At 43.3% G+C, this 14,774-nt stretch overlaps 1 protein-coding gene, 2 long non-coding RNA genes and 1 pseudogene across 4 annotated transcripts; 1 reads left to right on the plus strand and 3 right to left on the minus strand.

Moving 5' to 3' along the window:
• The first annotated feature begins 385 nt into the window (after positions 1-385).
• Positions 386-5,403, plus strand: LOC117852377 (elongation factor 1-alpha). 2 transcript variants are annotated; one of them, XM_034734443.2, is made up of 6 exons: positions 386-863; positions 1,313-1,794; positions 2,470-3,303; positions 3,610-3,958; positions 4,264-4,983; positions 5,086-5,403. In XM_034734443.2, the coding sequence occupies exons 2-6, from the start codon at positions 1,333-1,335 to the stop codon at positions 5,136-5,138; spliced, it is 2,418 nt and encodes an 805-aa protein (XP_034590334.1). In that variant the 5' UTR covers positions 386-863; positions 1,313-1,332; the 3' UTR covers positions 5,139-5,403. The 2 variants fall into 2 exon arrangements, with proteins under 2 accessions (XP_034590334.1, XP_034590333.1); XM_034734442.2 differs by having other exon boundaries at positions 387-863; positions 4,048-4,983.
• Positions 5,404-6,083: 680 nt separating this feature from the next.
• Positions 6,084-7,049, minus strand: LOC140222534 (uncharacterized). Its single transcript, XR_011898101.1, has 2 exons — positions 6,902-7,049; positions 6,084-6,310 (listed from the first exon to the last, which is right to left on the minus strand). It is a non-coding gene; the product is annotated as an uncharacterized lncRNA (long non-coding RNA).
• Positions 7,050-9,745: 2,696 nt separating this feature from the next.
• On the minus strand, positions 9,746-10,785 carry LOC140220103 (uncharacterized). Its single transcript, XR_011897958.1, has 2 exons — positions 10,301-10,785; positions 9,746-10,221 (listed from the first exon to the last, which is right to left on the minus strand). It is a non-coding gene; the product is annotated as an uncharacterized lncRNA (long non-coding RNA).
• Positions 10,786-12,477: 1,692 nt separating this feature from the next.
• LOC117853715 (2-methyl-6-phytyl-1,4-hydroquinone methyltransferase 2, chloroplastic-like) overlaps positions 12,478-14,774 on the minus strand; it is a 32,462-nt pseudogene continuing 30,165 nt past the window's right edge.

Consider the following 14,774-nt stretch of genomic DNA (forward strand, 5'->3'; position numbering starts at 1 on the left):
GATGGAGACTAATTTGCGAGACGAATCTATTAAGTCTAATTAGTCAATGATTTGACAATGTGATGCTAATGATGGATTAATTAGGCTTAATAGATTCGTCTCGTGAATTAGCCTTCATCTGTGTAATTAGTTTTATAATTAGCTCATATTTAATCTTTCTAATTAGTCTCAGAATATTTAATATGACATAAATTTTAATCAGGACTAAAATTCAAAAGCCCCTCAAAACTTATGTGATGAAACTAGCCCGGCGAGCTATCTCTCCTCCGCAAAAGCATGCTGAGCAAAAGAAAGCTACCCGTACGTCGTATCACGCTGCAGGCCGACGTGCTGCTGCCTGGTGCCTGCTGCTAGCTAGCCCAGCAGCAGCAGGCCACCGGAGCCCGTTCCGCGTAACGGGATGCAGCGCCCACAGTTCCGCACCCTCTATCTCTCTGCTCCGCTCCCGAGGCGGTTCGAGCCGCACGACGCCGACGAGCGCGGGTCCGAGCGCACGCTCCGACACCACACCCTCATCCGCGCCTTCGCCATCACAGAGTGCTCATCACCCGCCACGTCGCCACTTGGAAGCTTCTCGATCGCATCCAACCGCGGTCCACGGCCCGGACGCCGAGTTCCAAGCCGCCTTGCCCAAACCCTACTTCTAGTGTGTAGAACCATAAAACCCCACTAGCTCTCGCCATTCCCCATTCCCCCTCTCTCTCTCCCTCCTCCAATCTCCACCAAGCAGCCGCCGAGCCCGGAGAAGCAAGGCGGAGGACGAGGACGGAGCTATTCAGGTCGTGATCGGGAGCGCAACGAGGAGGAGGAGCGCCTGCACGGCTACTCCTTCCCCAACCTCGCCGTCCGCGAAACCCCCTACCGTGAGCACCGCGCCACCCCTCTTTTCTTCGTCTCCCTCTCCCTCTGTTGGCGATTATACTTTTGATGAATGTCCATACATCTATGTAAGTGTGAGAGTTTTGCATCTAGCCGTCTACTTTCTAAAGAGTTGGTTCATAATGTTCCATCTGCCTCTAGGAATTGGAATCATTTGTAATGTAGGTTAAATTGATAATCGAACTGATGGTGTATGGTGACTCTAACAAGTGTTTAACCGCCTTATTGGTCTAAGTCTGCTCTAATATGTTTGTGCTATATAGTACTAACCTCCTTTTCAAATACTACTTCCATGAATTCGGTTGTTCTGTTTTTTTGTTTGATCAGGTTATCTGAAATACTGTATATTGCCGTTAAATATCTGCATGTTCTTCCATGACCATCATGATTTATGTGCTAGAGACTAACTACATTTTCGTAACTTATGCTGCAGATTAAGTTTCAATTTTAGTCATGGGTAATGAGAAAGTTCACATTAGTATTGTGGTCATCGGCCATGTGGACTCTGGCAAGTCGACCACCACTGGCCACCTGATGTACAAGCTTGGAGGTATTGATAAGAGTGTGATTGACAGAACAGAGAAAGAAGCAGATGAAATGAACAAGAGGTCGTTCAGGTACGCCTGGGTGCTTGACAAGCTCAAGGCTGAGCGTGAGAGAGGTATCACCATCGATATTGCTCTGAGGAAGTTTGAGACCACCAAGTACTACTGCACTGTCATTGATGCCCCTGGACACCGCGACTTTATCAAGAACATGATTACTGGTACCTCCCAGGCTGACTGTGCTGTCCTTGTTATTGACTCTATGGCTGGTAGTTTTGAGGCTGGTATCTCCACGGATGGCCAGACCCGTGAGCATGCTCTCCTTGCTTTCACCCTTGGAGTGAAGCAGATGATCTGCTGCTGCAACAAGGTATACTTCCTATTTTTGCTTGTGAGCTCATACGGTTCATTGTACTTCCTCGTTTTAATAATTTGATGCTTGTTGCATTGCAAATAGTGGCTCATGAAGAAGATTTAACATGCTGGTCGCATTATAAATTGTCTGTTTCCTATGTTTGTACATCTTGGCAATCTGCCCCCATAAATTTGTGTTAAACTGTCAACTGCATGAACTGTCCGTATTTATTAGTATTAATAGTATAATGAAAGTGCAGTGCGGTACCAATTGATAATGTAACGGTGGTGATATACTTAATAACACATCTTGTGATATCCTTAATAATGCAACATTTGTGATGCACCGTGCTTGTTATATGGTTATCAAATGCACTCTTTACTTGAGTTAGTTCTAGGATCTGCTGATACCTCATAGACTTGGAAGTTCCGCATTTGTTACTATATTTTAGTTCTGTTGCCATAATTTCTAGTACATGTAGTAAGTTTAACTTGACTTTTCATATGTTGATCCGACTTGGCATGCTGTTGAGTTAGTTCATCCTCCAAAACTTTATTGGAGTAGTTTGTTTCTTTTACGCTGTATTCTCCCAAAGTGTGCTGTTAATTTGCCGACAATCATGGTGCTGTTGTCACCTGCTTCACTGTAAACTCCCTGCTTTAATGCGGGTGATGTTTTGTTATGTTGCAGATGGATGCCACCACTCCCAAGTACTCGAAAGATCGCTACAACGAGATAGTGGAGAAAGTCTCTTTACTTCTCAATCGTATTGGCTACAATCAGGAAAAGATTCTTTTTGTGCCCATATCTGGTTTCAATGGTGATAACTTGATTGAGAGGTCCACCAATCTTGACTGGTACAAGGGCCCAACGCTGCTTGAGGCTCTTGACTTGATCAATGAGCCTAAGAGGCCTTCAGACAAACCCCTGCGTCTCCCCCTTCGAGATGTGTACAAGCTTGGTGCTATTGGAACTGTTCCAGTTGGCCGTGTAGCCAGTGGTATTATAAAGCCTGGTATGGTTGTCACCTTTGGTCCCAGTGGCCTGACTACTGAGGTGAAGTCTCTAGAGATGCACCATGAGGCGCTCCAGGAGGCCTTTCCTGGTGACATTGTTGGGTTCAACGTTAAGAACGTTGCTGTGAAGGATCTCAAGCGTGGTTATGTTGCCTCAAACTCCAATGAGGACCCTGCAAAGGAGGCTGCCAGCTTCACCTCCCGGGTCATCATCATGGACCACCCTGGCCATATCACAAGCGGCTATGCCCCAGTGCTGGACTGCCACACCTCTCACATTGCTGTCAAGTTTGCCGAGCTCATTTCAAAGATCGACAGGCGGTCTTCCAAGGAGCTTGAGAAGGAGCCCAAGTTCTTGAAAAAGGGTGATGGTGGTATGGTGAAGATGATTCCCACCAAGCCCATGGTTGTTGAGACCTTCTCTGAGTACCCTCCTCTTGGTCGCTTCGTCATGCGCGATATGAAGCAAACAGTTGCTGTTGGTGTCATCAAGAGCGTGCAGAAGAAGGTACTTCTCAATTTGCAAGGAGTATCAACTTTAATATAAATATTATGGCTAACATTATGCAGAATAGGTTCTTTTTATATTTGCACATAGGCTTCTGGTATGTATTGACAAAAAAAAAATCACTTAGTTTCATGTTAGACGGTCATTTGTATCGATTTGACAGATTTTACTATGATAAAGCTGATTGTCTTAAGTTGATGAATAATGACCTTTTGAGTTTTCTGTTCTGCAACCTGGTTTCTCTTTGATTTCTTGCTTTATTGATGGTCCAGAACCAATGTTATTAAATTCATGCTTCATCTGTAGGAATATTCCCTTCCACCAGAAGGGCTTTGTGGCGAAATTATAAATAGAAAGCAGCTCAATAGTGACACAGAGACTGGAGGTGCTCCCTCAACAGATGATGAAACTCCTACAGCTTTAGAAGACAGGCATCCTTGGATTTTACTCTCAGCTGCGGTGGTACGTGGTTCCCCCACGGATAAAGGCAGATGCATTGCATTCTCTCCAAATGGTTATATGGTCAGTGCATCGCTAAGCATTGCCAAGCCACCACAAGAATCAATCTGTCGTGTATACTCCAGCGCAAGGATAGCGAAAGTCGAATTGGTTTGCGCACAGTTCCCCTACATTATCTTCGGTGTCGATTTCGCTGGTGAGATCTTGTCTCCTGGTAGCCTGTACCCTTACTAAATGTTTATACTGGAAATGTTTCCTTTTTTAATGCTTGCATTTCTACTTCAGACTTAGGCAGAAGAAGTATAATCCAAAGCATGGACTGGTTTGTACTGTTGACTGATGCTGCTGGCAGTCCTGATTCACTATTTAGTCTGCCAAAACTTGTTGTGTCACTACCCAGATCATACTCAAGTGTGTTTGGCATTCTGCCAAAACTAATTCTTGCTTCGGTGTCGCTGTCCTCTGATTACCTCTCATATGATCTGCAAATGTATTCAACAGATGGTGGCTGGAGAACTCTTAATGTGCGCAAGCCCCATGGCAGTGCAGCAGTTCGACCAGAATACGCAGTCAAGCTGGGTAATGGTCACATTCTATGGGTTGATCTAAAGAATGGAATGCTAATATGTGATGCATCCTCAGTGCAGCCTGAACTGCGATACATCCCTTTGCCATATAGAACTTTTGCCCACCGTGTGATTGCCCATCGTGTGAGTGGCTATCAGAAGTTTGCTCCATGCACGTATTGGGGAGTTGGATCATCTGATGGAATACTGAAGTTTTGTGAGATTCACAATGCCTTCTATGCATCTCTAGACTTGCCTGAAATAGATTATGATGTTGATATCATTGAAGATGGTAGCAACAATAACAGGTGTATTGATTTTCCCCTTCCAAGTTACTCAGTCTCTACTTGGAGAATCGTGACCTGGTCACGTGAGGTTGATGGCTCTTCCTGGTCCAACAGATGTATCATTGATGCTAAGGATCTCACAATGCCCCAGGGAGAGCATTTGTCCTTTATAGGAAGGTACACTACTTTCATTTCCTTTGCTATGGATGATTTGAATGTGGTCTACCTGAAATCTGCTGCACGGATTGGAGATGTGAACGGGCTAATGCTGGCTGTTGATCTGGAGAAGAGAACAGTTGAAAACCTTGGAGTATTCAAATCCCCAGACAGCTCGAAAAGGTTCCCCTATGGCCTTGAGGCTAGCCCTGGTGAGAAATTCGCGGTTCAGAATATCAGTTACAATAATATGTTTGTCACAATATTTGGTTTCTAATAATGTTGATCTTGTTTACTTCTCTTGTGCTCTGAAGTTTGGAGCTTGACTTCAGAGGAAGACAGGGATGCTGAAGTTACTGAAGCATGACAATTGATGCAGAAGCACCTTGGAATAGGGTAGCAAAATTTTAACTCCTGACAAGTTCCCAAGCAATATCTTTTGAAATCAGAAAACTCTTGGTACTGGTAGCGGCGGCATAACTACTATGTATCTATGTTCCGTTTTATGGTTGAATTCTCAGTCTTGAGTAGATTCTATACTTACCTGTTAAGATTGAGTCTGCTTTGCTGTTTTCAGATGTGCCATTCTGTTTGATGACCTTAGATAAATTTCATACGACATGATTGTGTTATCTGTGCTGGTTTGAATGAGGAGTACATCTGATACTCTGTCTTCGTTACCATAAGTAGATTGCGCAATTCCAACCTGTTTTAGTTTATAGTTGAAATTCAGCTTGTTTTATTTTCTACAGTCTCTTTTGACTCCTTTTGGTTTTCAAATCTATAGCCTACCCTAGCTTGCTTGGGATTAAGAAGGCTTTTATGCCCTGTACAGTCATTATAAAATGGTTGTCATCCTATCTAGAAAGTAGAATCGACATGTGATCTAATCAGCTCAAGTTGCTGCCCCTCTTCCATATGGTCAGATGTCCATAATTTGTGCTCCATTTGTCATTATGCAGAAATCCCTCTATCCTGCTTCGGTGATTTTATTTCATATAATGTAGTTGAAGTGTATGTGAATTAGTTAGATTCATGGTCTGAAAGCTTTTGAGTAATATACAATGTTGCAGTGGCACAACTGTAGCCTGTGTAACCTGAATGTTACAGTGCTGTAATGGACTTGAGCTGCCGGTGAAGACGGCGCAACTGTAGCCTGAATCTTATGTATTGCATCTTCTAAATGAAATTTAGAGCTAGTGCTGTTAATCTCCTCGAACAAGATATGAGAGGGATGCTTTAGAGCTTGTTCAGATATGAGAGGGATACTTTGACTTTTCAAAATAATTAGAATGACTTACAATTTTAAAAGTAAAAAAAAAATTAGAATGACTTACAATTTTAAACAGTCAAAAAAAATTAGAATAGCTTACAATTTTAAACGGAGGAAGTACTTGTAGTATTTTTTTTTCTAAAGGCACCGCAAGATCCATCACCTGCAAAACTGCTATGAGCATGACGAGCATCAACACATCAAGTCGCGAGCAGTTGTAGCATCAGCAGCAAATTCTGAAGCTTGATTAGTTGCCTGCTGAATCGCTGAAAAGAAAGCAACAAGATCGTAACCACGATGGTATTGTAATGTCTTGAAAGTAGTAGTTGAGATTGCACATCTCCATCGATGTTACTAATGCACACTTAATCCTTGTATTGACCAACCAACTTGATCCGACTAGCGTCATACAAGCAACGCTAGGCTCGCGATTAGTTTAAGAATTGCGTGAGACATGTATTTTGATTTGTATTATCTTCCAACATCATGTAAATTTTTAGCAAAACTCGAATACTGGATGGAGATGGAGTGATAATCGCGGCGCCCCTGATCGCTCGGAACATCAAAGCAAAATCTAATCAGAGGAGAAATAGATCCAAACAGCAGGATGCAAGTGATGGGGGATCAGGCAGGCATCAGAGTCATGGAAGATGAGCAACACAGCTTGACTCAGCTTCTGCATCGTAAGCAGGATAAACATGTCGTCATCTGCCACAGCATCCCCCATCATATCATATATCAAATCAAAGCAAAAACGAGCAAGAATTCGCGGGGGAAAAATGGCCGAGACTGGCCCGCAAGTTGAACAAAAAAAAAACGCGCAAGTGGAGGGATAGAAGAAACACGAAACATTCGACCTCTCCTGAAGAAAAACATAAAGAATGCAAGGGTGGACGCGACAAAGCTGGGGGCGGCGGCGGCGGCGGCGGCGGCTACTAGTGAGGTGCGGCGGACACGGCCTGCGTGGTATTTATGGGGGAATGTGCTAGGGTTGAGTGCTCGATCGTCCAGAGTGAAATCTGGATCAATCTCAGCCGTCCGATCACGCCACCACGGGCCCACACCGAGTCAGCGTCAGGTTTTGTTGGTTTTCCTTTCCTCCGGTACAATTGCGATCGTTTGGCATCACGGGGCGTTAAGTTAAATTTGCGTTGGAGTTAGGACTTTTAGTAGTCATAATATAATATTCCTTGTTTGAGAACGGGAATTCGATAGAGAATTGTTATCCTTGTTTGGTCGGTAGTTTGGGGTGTGCGAAATTGCATCGTTAAGTTTCGATGAACAGTTAAGATTTATTATCCTTCAATTCCCAACTAGATTGGTGCTAGTTAGTTGAACCCTAAATTCATATTCTTCGCCCCACAAAATTCCCATTCTCATCTGATAAAAAGATACTTATAGACTCTTATTTGTAGATGTTGGAGGAAAAATATCATTTTTACCCCCTAATTACTCCTCTAAACTACCCCTGCACCGTTCACGTCATTAATGCATGCGAGGGCAACAGGGGTAAAGGAGGACTTGAGGATCACTTTTAGAAGAAATAAGATCCATTAGTACCCAGCCCTCCTAATGGAAATGGCCCTCCGACGATGGGGAGTCACCGCCGCACCATCTTCGACCAATAGGTGCGTACCTGCGGTTCCTCCTTCTCTGTTGCCCTTTGTTGTCCTCGATTCGGATCAATCTCAACGCCAACCTCTGTCAGATCTAGTTTGCGCCGGTTGGTGAGGAGAGGACAAGAAGGCGACGATCGAGCAAGGAACGAGAACGAGATGCAATCGCTAAAGCGCTGGCGCGGTGATGGTGACAGCTTTTACGCGGCAAAGCGTCTGGAGGAGCGCCGCCTCTACCTCATCTTTGATGACTGGCCGTGGGGATACAGCATCTGCGAGATAGACTTGCGCGTCTCCACCAGTCAGAAGGCTGCTTCATCACAGAACGGCGCCGCCGCCTCAGGCAACGGCGCCGCCGCCTCCAGCGAAGGCGCTGACCGGCACTTGCCTCAGCCTATCATCTGCTTGGAGGCACCGCGGGGGTACCCCTTGTTCTTCGCCGCCGTTGGCACCAGGATCGTGGCGACGCATCCCAGAGATCCCTGGGACGATGGCTCGGTGCCCGGTGACTTCATGCCCATCGTCGACGTCCGCTCGCGGGGCGTCACCTTTGGCCCTGGCCAGATGGATCACGATATTCCCATCTACCTCCCTGTCCACAATGGGTTGCTCGCTTTGGACAACTGCACCTTCTCGATGCTCTCCTTCGAGCCGCTCTGGCCCCCGCGGTTGGAAATTCGTCGCAGTAGCAACGATGGGTGGTCGTGGCGCAAACTCCCGGAGCCGCCATTCAGCAGGCTGGATGTCACTGCCTACATTGTGAGCCCTGATGAGACGATGATCATGGTCAGCACCAACGAGGGCACCTTCACCTTGGACATCGGGAAGATCGACACGGAGGAGCTTGTTTGGATGCCATCTTGCAACCAGTGGACGCTGCCATTCACCGGCCGCGGGTACTTTGTCAGCTGCTTGGGAACCAATGTAGGGCTCTCCAAAGATCCGGCCACCCTCGGCCACCTGGTGGGCGCCGCCGACGGCGGTAAGCTGAAGCTTTGCAAGGAGAAGTTGTTCAGCCAGGACCCAGCTGAGACCCATGTAGGTGCTACACTCATCCATATGCAAGATGGGAATGGAGATGGGAATGAGTTTTGCCTTGTCCAGTGCGTCTCTGTTGAACATGGCAACGATGATCAGGAGCTCAAGGAGGGTGGAGAGGAGGTGCCTATTGAACATGGCGACGATGATCAGGAGCTCAAGGAGGGTGGAAGTCGCCATCTTTATCGTTTGACAACGTTCTCTGTCAGCTATGACAACAATGGAGACCTGACGACCGGCGGGACTTGCAAGGTGCAATGCTACAAGGTGCCTAAACAAACCACCGAGAGATTCCTCGATGGGGACCCTGTGGCATTTTGGCTGTAAGATGCTACAATCATGTCGTGATAAGGAGTTAGTATCTTTGAATTTAACTCGGTTGTGACTCTTTTGCCTTATATGTTTTAATGATGTGTACACTCAACTGCAGTTCTGTTAATGTATTGCCTTCCTATGTTTAAGTTGTGACAATTTTTTTAGGATGAGATGCTTTCATATTTATGTTCAACCAGAATAATCTCCAGGATATATTGGACAGTGAAATAATAGATGGTGAAGTTCTGGTAGTGCTTGAGAAACTAGGGGAACTTGTTATGCACTGTCTGAGCCCAAAAGGAGATGACAAGCCAACAATAAATGTAGTGGCAGAGCGACTACAGATGTTGAGAAGACTCCAAATGCAGCTACTCAGAGTAAATTTGCGTTGGAGTTAGGACTTTTAGTCATAATATAATATTCCTTGTTTGAGAACGGGAATTCGATAGAGAATTGTTATCCTTGTTTGGTTGGTGGTTTGGGGCGTGCGAAATTGCATCATTAAGTTTCGATGAACAGTTAAGATTTATTATCCTTCAATTCTCAACCAGATTGGTGCTAGTTAGTTGAACCCTAAATTCATATTCTTCGCCCCACAAAATTCCCATTCTCATCTGATAAAAAGATATTTATAGACTCTTATCTCTAAACTCGCATTCCCTCTCAACAAGTTTGCATGGAGTAAAATCGCACCCAACCAAACGCACCGCTTCTCGGACAATTGAGCCAATATACACAAGTTTGTATGGATTATCAGGTATGCGCAGAAAACCAATACAATTTTCCTAACAGCAGCGAGAGTAAAAATCTTTGCCAGCGTACTTTACAAGGGAGGGTGCGATGGAGGTAGAGATGCCTGCCATTCTAACCATATTTACAAGGTCCAAAGAAATGGATTGCACACATCCCAAACAATCAACAAGGCTGCAAAACAGAAGCGATCCTATGGGGTTCTACCGCCTGAGATTGCCTCCCAACTTCCCGCATCACATGACAGGAAATCCTGATACAGCAGTGAATGGGCACCGGTCCATCGCCTGTTGCCTGTTGCCTGTTGCGATACAGAAATGGACACGAGGGTTCCAGTTGCTAAGAATAAGGAAGCTTGTTCAAAGCTTCCGCTGCTGAGTGATGGCAGCTATTTCTGCTGAGTGATAGCATCACTGCAGAACTTCTTGAAATTTTGGCACTCATCGGTCAGGAAGTCACTGCAAAATGCGACAGGATCTTAAAACTGGATTCTCCAAAGGCAAACATAGATTGACTACATGTAGACCATAGACTTACTAGATACGTTCAACCATTTCTGCCTGATCCCATCTAGGACTCCAGGGATAGTCATTTATCGGGGGCGACGTAATAGGTGTCCCGTCAGCATTACAGTGCTGCAGGTGAATCAGGAAGGCAGCCGTCATTCCACAGGTTCAAAACACGGAATTTAGAGAGCATACTTTGTAACCATTATAGAAAAGGACTATACGACGATAAAACCCCATTATTTTCTTAGTAGCATCTAAGTAGTATACCTATGTGGCTCCGTGGCTCTTATCACCAGATTACTACTTAGGCTACTGGCAATCAGATAAAACTATTCCAAACACCCAAGCAAATTATGTGACGAAAAAGGGTTTCAATTTTCAAGGCCTGAATAGCATGTGCAGAGAATTTTCCATGATATGTCAAAACTACATTTTTACTTCTTGAGTTCATTTTCAGAACAACAATCAAACATAACCACAACGGGGGTGACATGGAATAGAATAAAGCCTGAAACAGATAATGAGTACAGTTACAATAAAAGGGGAAATGTTAAAAAAACAGTATCTAGAAGTTTTGAATTTTTTTGAAAAGTTTAGTACATGGCTGTTTGGATGGACTACTAATCTTTAGGATGTTGGAGGGAAAATATCATTTTTACCCCCCAATTACTCCTCTAAACTACCCTGCACTGTTCACGTCATTAATGCATGCGAGGGTAACAGAGGTAAAGGGGGACTTGGGGACCACTTTTAGGATAAATAGGATCCATTAGTACCCCTTGGCTCTCCTAATGAAAATGACCCTCCTAAAGTTTAGAGTGTACTTTTAAGACCCATGTTTGGATGCACAAGTCCTAATAGTATCCTAAAAGTGGACTCCTAATCTTTAGGAGAGTATATCCAAATAGGACCTTAGTGTCTTCGGAAGTCTGGAAGCATCGGAATTCCTGCGTTTTTTAGGGAAGGTCACCTTATGTCAGTACACTCCTCCGTACAGTGGCGGATGAGTGCAGTTTATGGCGTATGGAAGGAGCCTACAAACTTCAGGAACTTCTAGCCAGGTCACTGACTGCGGCAGCTTAAGAACCAAGGGTCCATGGTCATGTATTTTTTTCTAGGCTGTGGTGAGTCTTTAGCCCCTGTGTGTGTTTCTTGACCTGGTTATATCCAGGCTCATTGTTCTATTTTCTTCTATCTTAATGAAATGACACGCAGCTCTTCTACATAGTTCGAGAAAAAGATCACCTGTCTCTTCAGACGAAATGGGTTACCAGAGTTTGGAATGAGCCAAACTGGTGTTGAATGTAGATCTCGAAGAAGACGAAATGGGATACCAAAGTGTGGAATGAGTCAAACTGGTGTTGAATGTAGATCTGGAAGATAGATACGTGTTATGTAACTCTTTTTATATTTGTAATGTATAAAACATCAATGCAGTACTAACTAAGCTATTGTGTGCCAAAACCACCATTTATGTACAAACTTATGTGCATATTTTAAAAATCTCTCAACGTTTAATTGATCAGCAGTTTTAGTTCAAAACTTCATTTGGATGTTAGATTACCGTGCTCAAATGTTAAAGAGTTCTGGATTTTCGCATTTGCAATAACACACTTTCTCCAAAATGAGCATTTCGACATATTGGGTTAAGATAGGTTGATATGCAAGCAGAGAGTTAATTCTAACCAAATTCATGCTATACTTCTACCTTCTGTCATTTTTTTCCTTTAGAAAAGCTGGGTGTTATATGAAACCTTGATGAAGAACATGCACTATGCAATATCTATTCTGCTTTTTGCACAAACCAAAAAGAGTATAAAGACAATGCAGAGAAGTAGAACAAATGTACAATTGAAAGAACACAAACAAAATGGATGAGAGCATTTTGAGTTGTGATTGAAGTTTAACAAATCCAAATATGCAGCATGCTTTATCATAGATCCAGATCCAACAAATAAGCAATTATCAGACTTAACTTCAGCTATCCACTCTCTACACACACAATTTACAGCACACAAGTATGAAGGCCTTTCAGAACACTTAGAAAAATTTGTGCGAGTTATGGTGATTACTTTCCTTATACTGCACTAGTTTGTCAGGGTATGCAAACGTGCACAGGAAATGCATTAGCTGCATAGATGTTATGTGTACAAAAGCATGCATATAAATTCATTTAGACTTTCCTGCAGTAAGGCCTACCTTACAAGTCATTCTTTAATGTTCAGTAGTCAATTTCATTGCCCATCTAGTGGTCACTTTCACTTCATAAATGCTCTTCCAGGGAAGATCTTGTTAACAGCACAACATCATGGCAACCTATTTACAGTCAGAATAGAGTGATACATTGATAATGTGGCATGCAAATGTCATAGAATCAAATTTGTTAACAACAAATATTATCACATAGCAAGAGAAATCAGTTTGTTGTGCACATATATCATGCAATAAGAGAAGATCAAGTACATGAAGAACAAAAAAGGAATCCATTTATATACCTTCACCACGACAAAAAATCTTTCTTAGCAGAAGTCATCAGATAACATTTCTATGTACCATTAGCAAACTGAAGAAGAATAAATTTTCCAGAGTTAGATACTAAGTAGATTACACATTCATCGCAATTTAGAATCAATAAACCTGACATAGACTCCATTTCATGCACAAGAGTGTTGAGAAAGCAAGGTCTTAATATTATTGCTTCACACAAACAGGATTGATAGCAAAAGCATTATGAAAAAAGCTAAGTATAAAACAGCCAAAAATCACCTAATAGAAAAGATTGGTTCAGACCCCTCTTACTTACAGTACAGTCCCATTTAATCACATTGGCATGTCTTAGGGCACAATCTGGTCATTCACCATATGTAAATAGACATCAACATATCCTTAGCTGGTATCGTCCCTACAAGAAAGTGGAATATGAAGGTAATTGGACTCACACTCTCACAGGCTTGCCGATATCCTTAGCCTCTGGGCTGCACAGAAAATGATATTGGAGACAGGTAAGGGGAGCTTCATATTATATCATCAGACATTGTTAATTAAGTTATATATGCACGTAATATATACTGTTGAGAATAATCCGGACCATAATATCGTTGCTTCACACAAACATGAATAACAGTAGTGAAGTATATAACAGCAACAAAAACAAAAGGTAAATACAAAATAGATAGGAAGCACATAATATAGAGAAGGATAATTCAGATATTGGCTATCCTCTCTTCCTTGAACAGTTGAGCTCAGTCCCCTTCACTTAGATTGGCATGCCTTAGGGAAAATCCGGTTCTTTAACAACATGTAAATAGGCACAGAATACAGTACGCAGCATATATCGTTCCAATGAGGATGCGAAGGAGGACAGTGCTCGGACTCACCCGTTTGCTGACATCCTCTGCCTTTGAACCAAGCTGCATAAAAAATAGAATGGAAAACTTATACTAGAAACCCTCGGTGAAATGAACAATCTAAAAAATCAAATGAGGTATGCCAAATATTCACTGAGATATGTAACAGCGAATCCATTAGCAAAAATGAGAAGAAGTATACCTCCAAAGGAGAGTGTCCACATTCTGTCTTCACCTGTGACAGAGCATCCCATAATGAGGCCATGCCTTCGGCAACCATGGTACCACTTTGGTCCAATTCTTTTCAGCCTGACATAGTGACATCCTGGAACCCAGCCTTCTTGAACCACTTGATGTACCTTCCTTGGGGAAAAGCATCCACATATCAACGAAGCAGTAGGACAGCCAGAAGGTTGGGTACACGGGGCCAATCTCACAAGCTAGCCCACCAAACCTCTCTGCAGCTCAGCCCAATACTCAATGCTGCAATGTATGTGATAGGTCACGAAAATCAGCAATCTCTACTTGACTAGTTAAGAACAGAATGTGCAATCATCACAATACCAATTACTTGCAACTGATTCATAATATGTACAGTAGTGAAGAGAAGTGAAGTGGATCAAGCAAGAGCGTCAGTGACCTGCCGGCGAAGATGTGTCGGTCGAAGGTGTCAGTGGGGTTGGGCAGGTCCTCGGCATCGCCGTCCATGATAGTGACCCCCCTTGAGTGCCTCCTGCTGGTAGGACTTCTCGAGCTAGTGCGGGGACTGGTCGAGCAGCATTACGTTCTCCAATTGACAAGAACACTCAACTACTTTATAAAGAAGATGGACGGTATTTTGTGGGGACACTGAAACACCTACTTTTACTCACGAGAAAGTCGTTTACAAATATAATCAATATCATCTATCTGTTGCAGTCAATGTTCTAATTTGACTTGAACTATCTTGTGGGTTGTATGGTTGATGCCAAATCAACAGATCATGCTTGTGCTATGCTATTTGAAAAATATCATTGAATCTTTGGACCCATAAAAAGCGGAATTTGTGCTTGTAGAAATTCTCAAGCGCCGCCAAACTGAAAGATTTCCTGCCATGTGCAATTATTAGTTCGTGACTAAAAAATAGGATTTTAAAAAAAAATAGTAAATAGGAAA

This window comes from Setaria viridis, chromosome 4 (assembly GCF_005286985.2).
Source record: "Setaria viridis chromosome 4, Setaria_viridis_v4.0, whole genome shotgun sequence".
In the NCBI taxonomy this organism is placed as follows: domain Eukaryota; kingdom Viridiplantae; phylum Streptophyta; class Magnoliopsida; order Poales; family Poaceae; genus Setaria; species Setaria viridis.

Bases quoted from the DNA above. Each gene is read 5' to 3' on its own strand.
- LOC117852377 (XM_034734442.2), top strand. From the start codon at position 1,333: ATGGGTAATGAGAAAGTTCACATTAGTATTGTGGTCATCGGCCATGTG. The intron at 1,795-2,469 runs GTATACTTCCTA...GTTATGTTGCAG, and splicing joins TGATCTGCTGCTGCAACAAG to ATGGATGCCACCACTCCCAA. The intron at 3,959-4,047 runs GTGAGATCTTGT...TTTCTACTTCAG, and splicing joins CTTCGGTGTCGATTTCGCTG to ACTTAGGCAGAAGAAGTATA.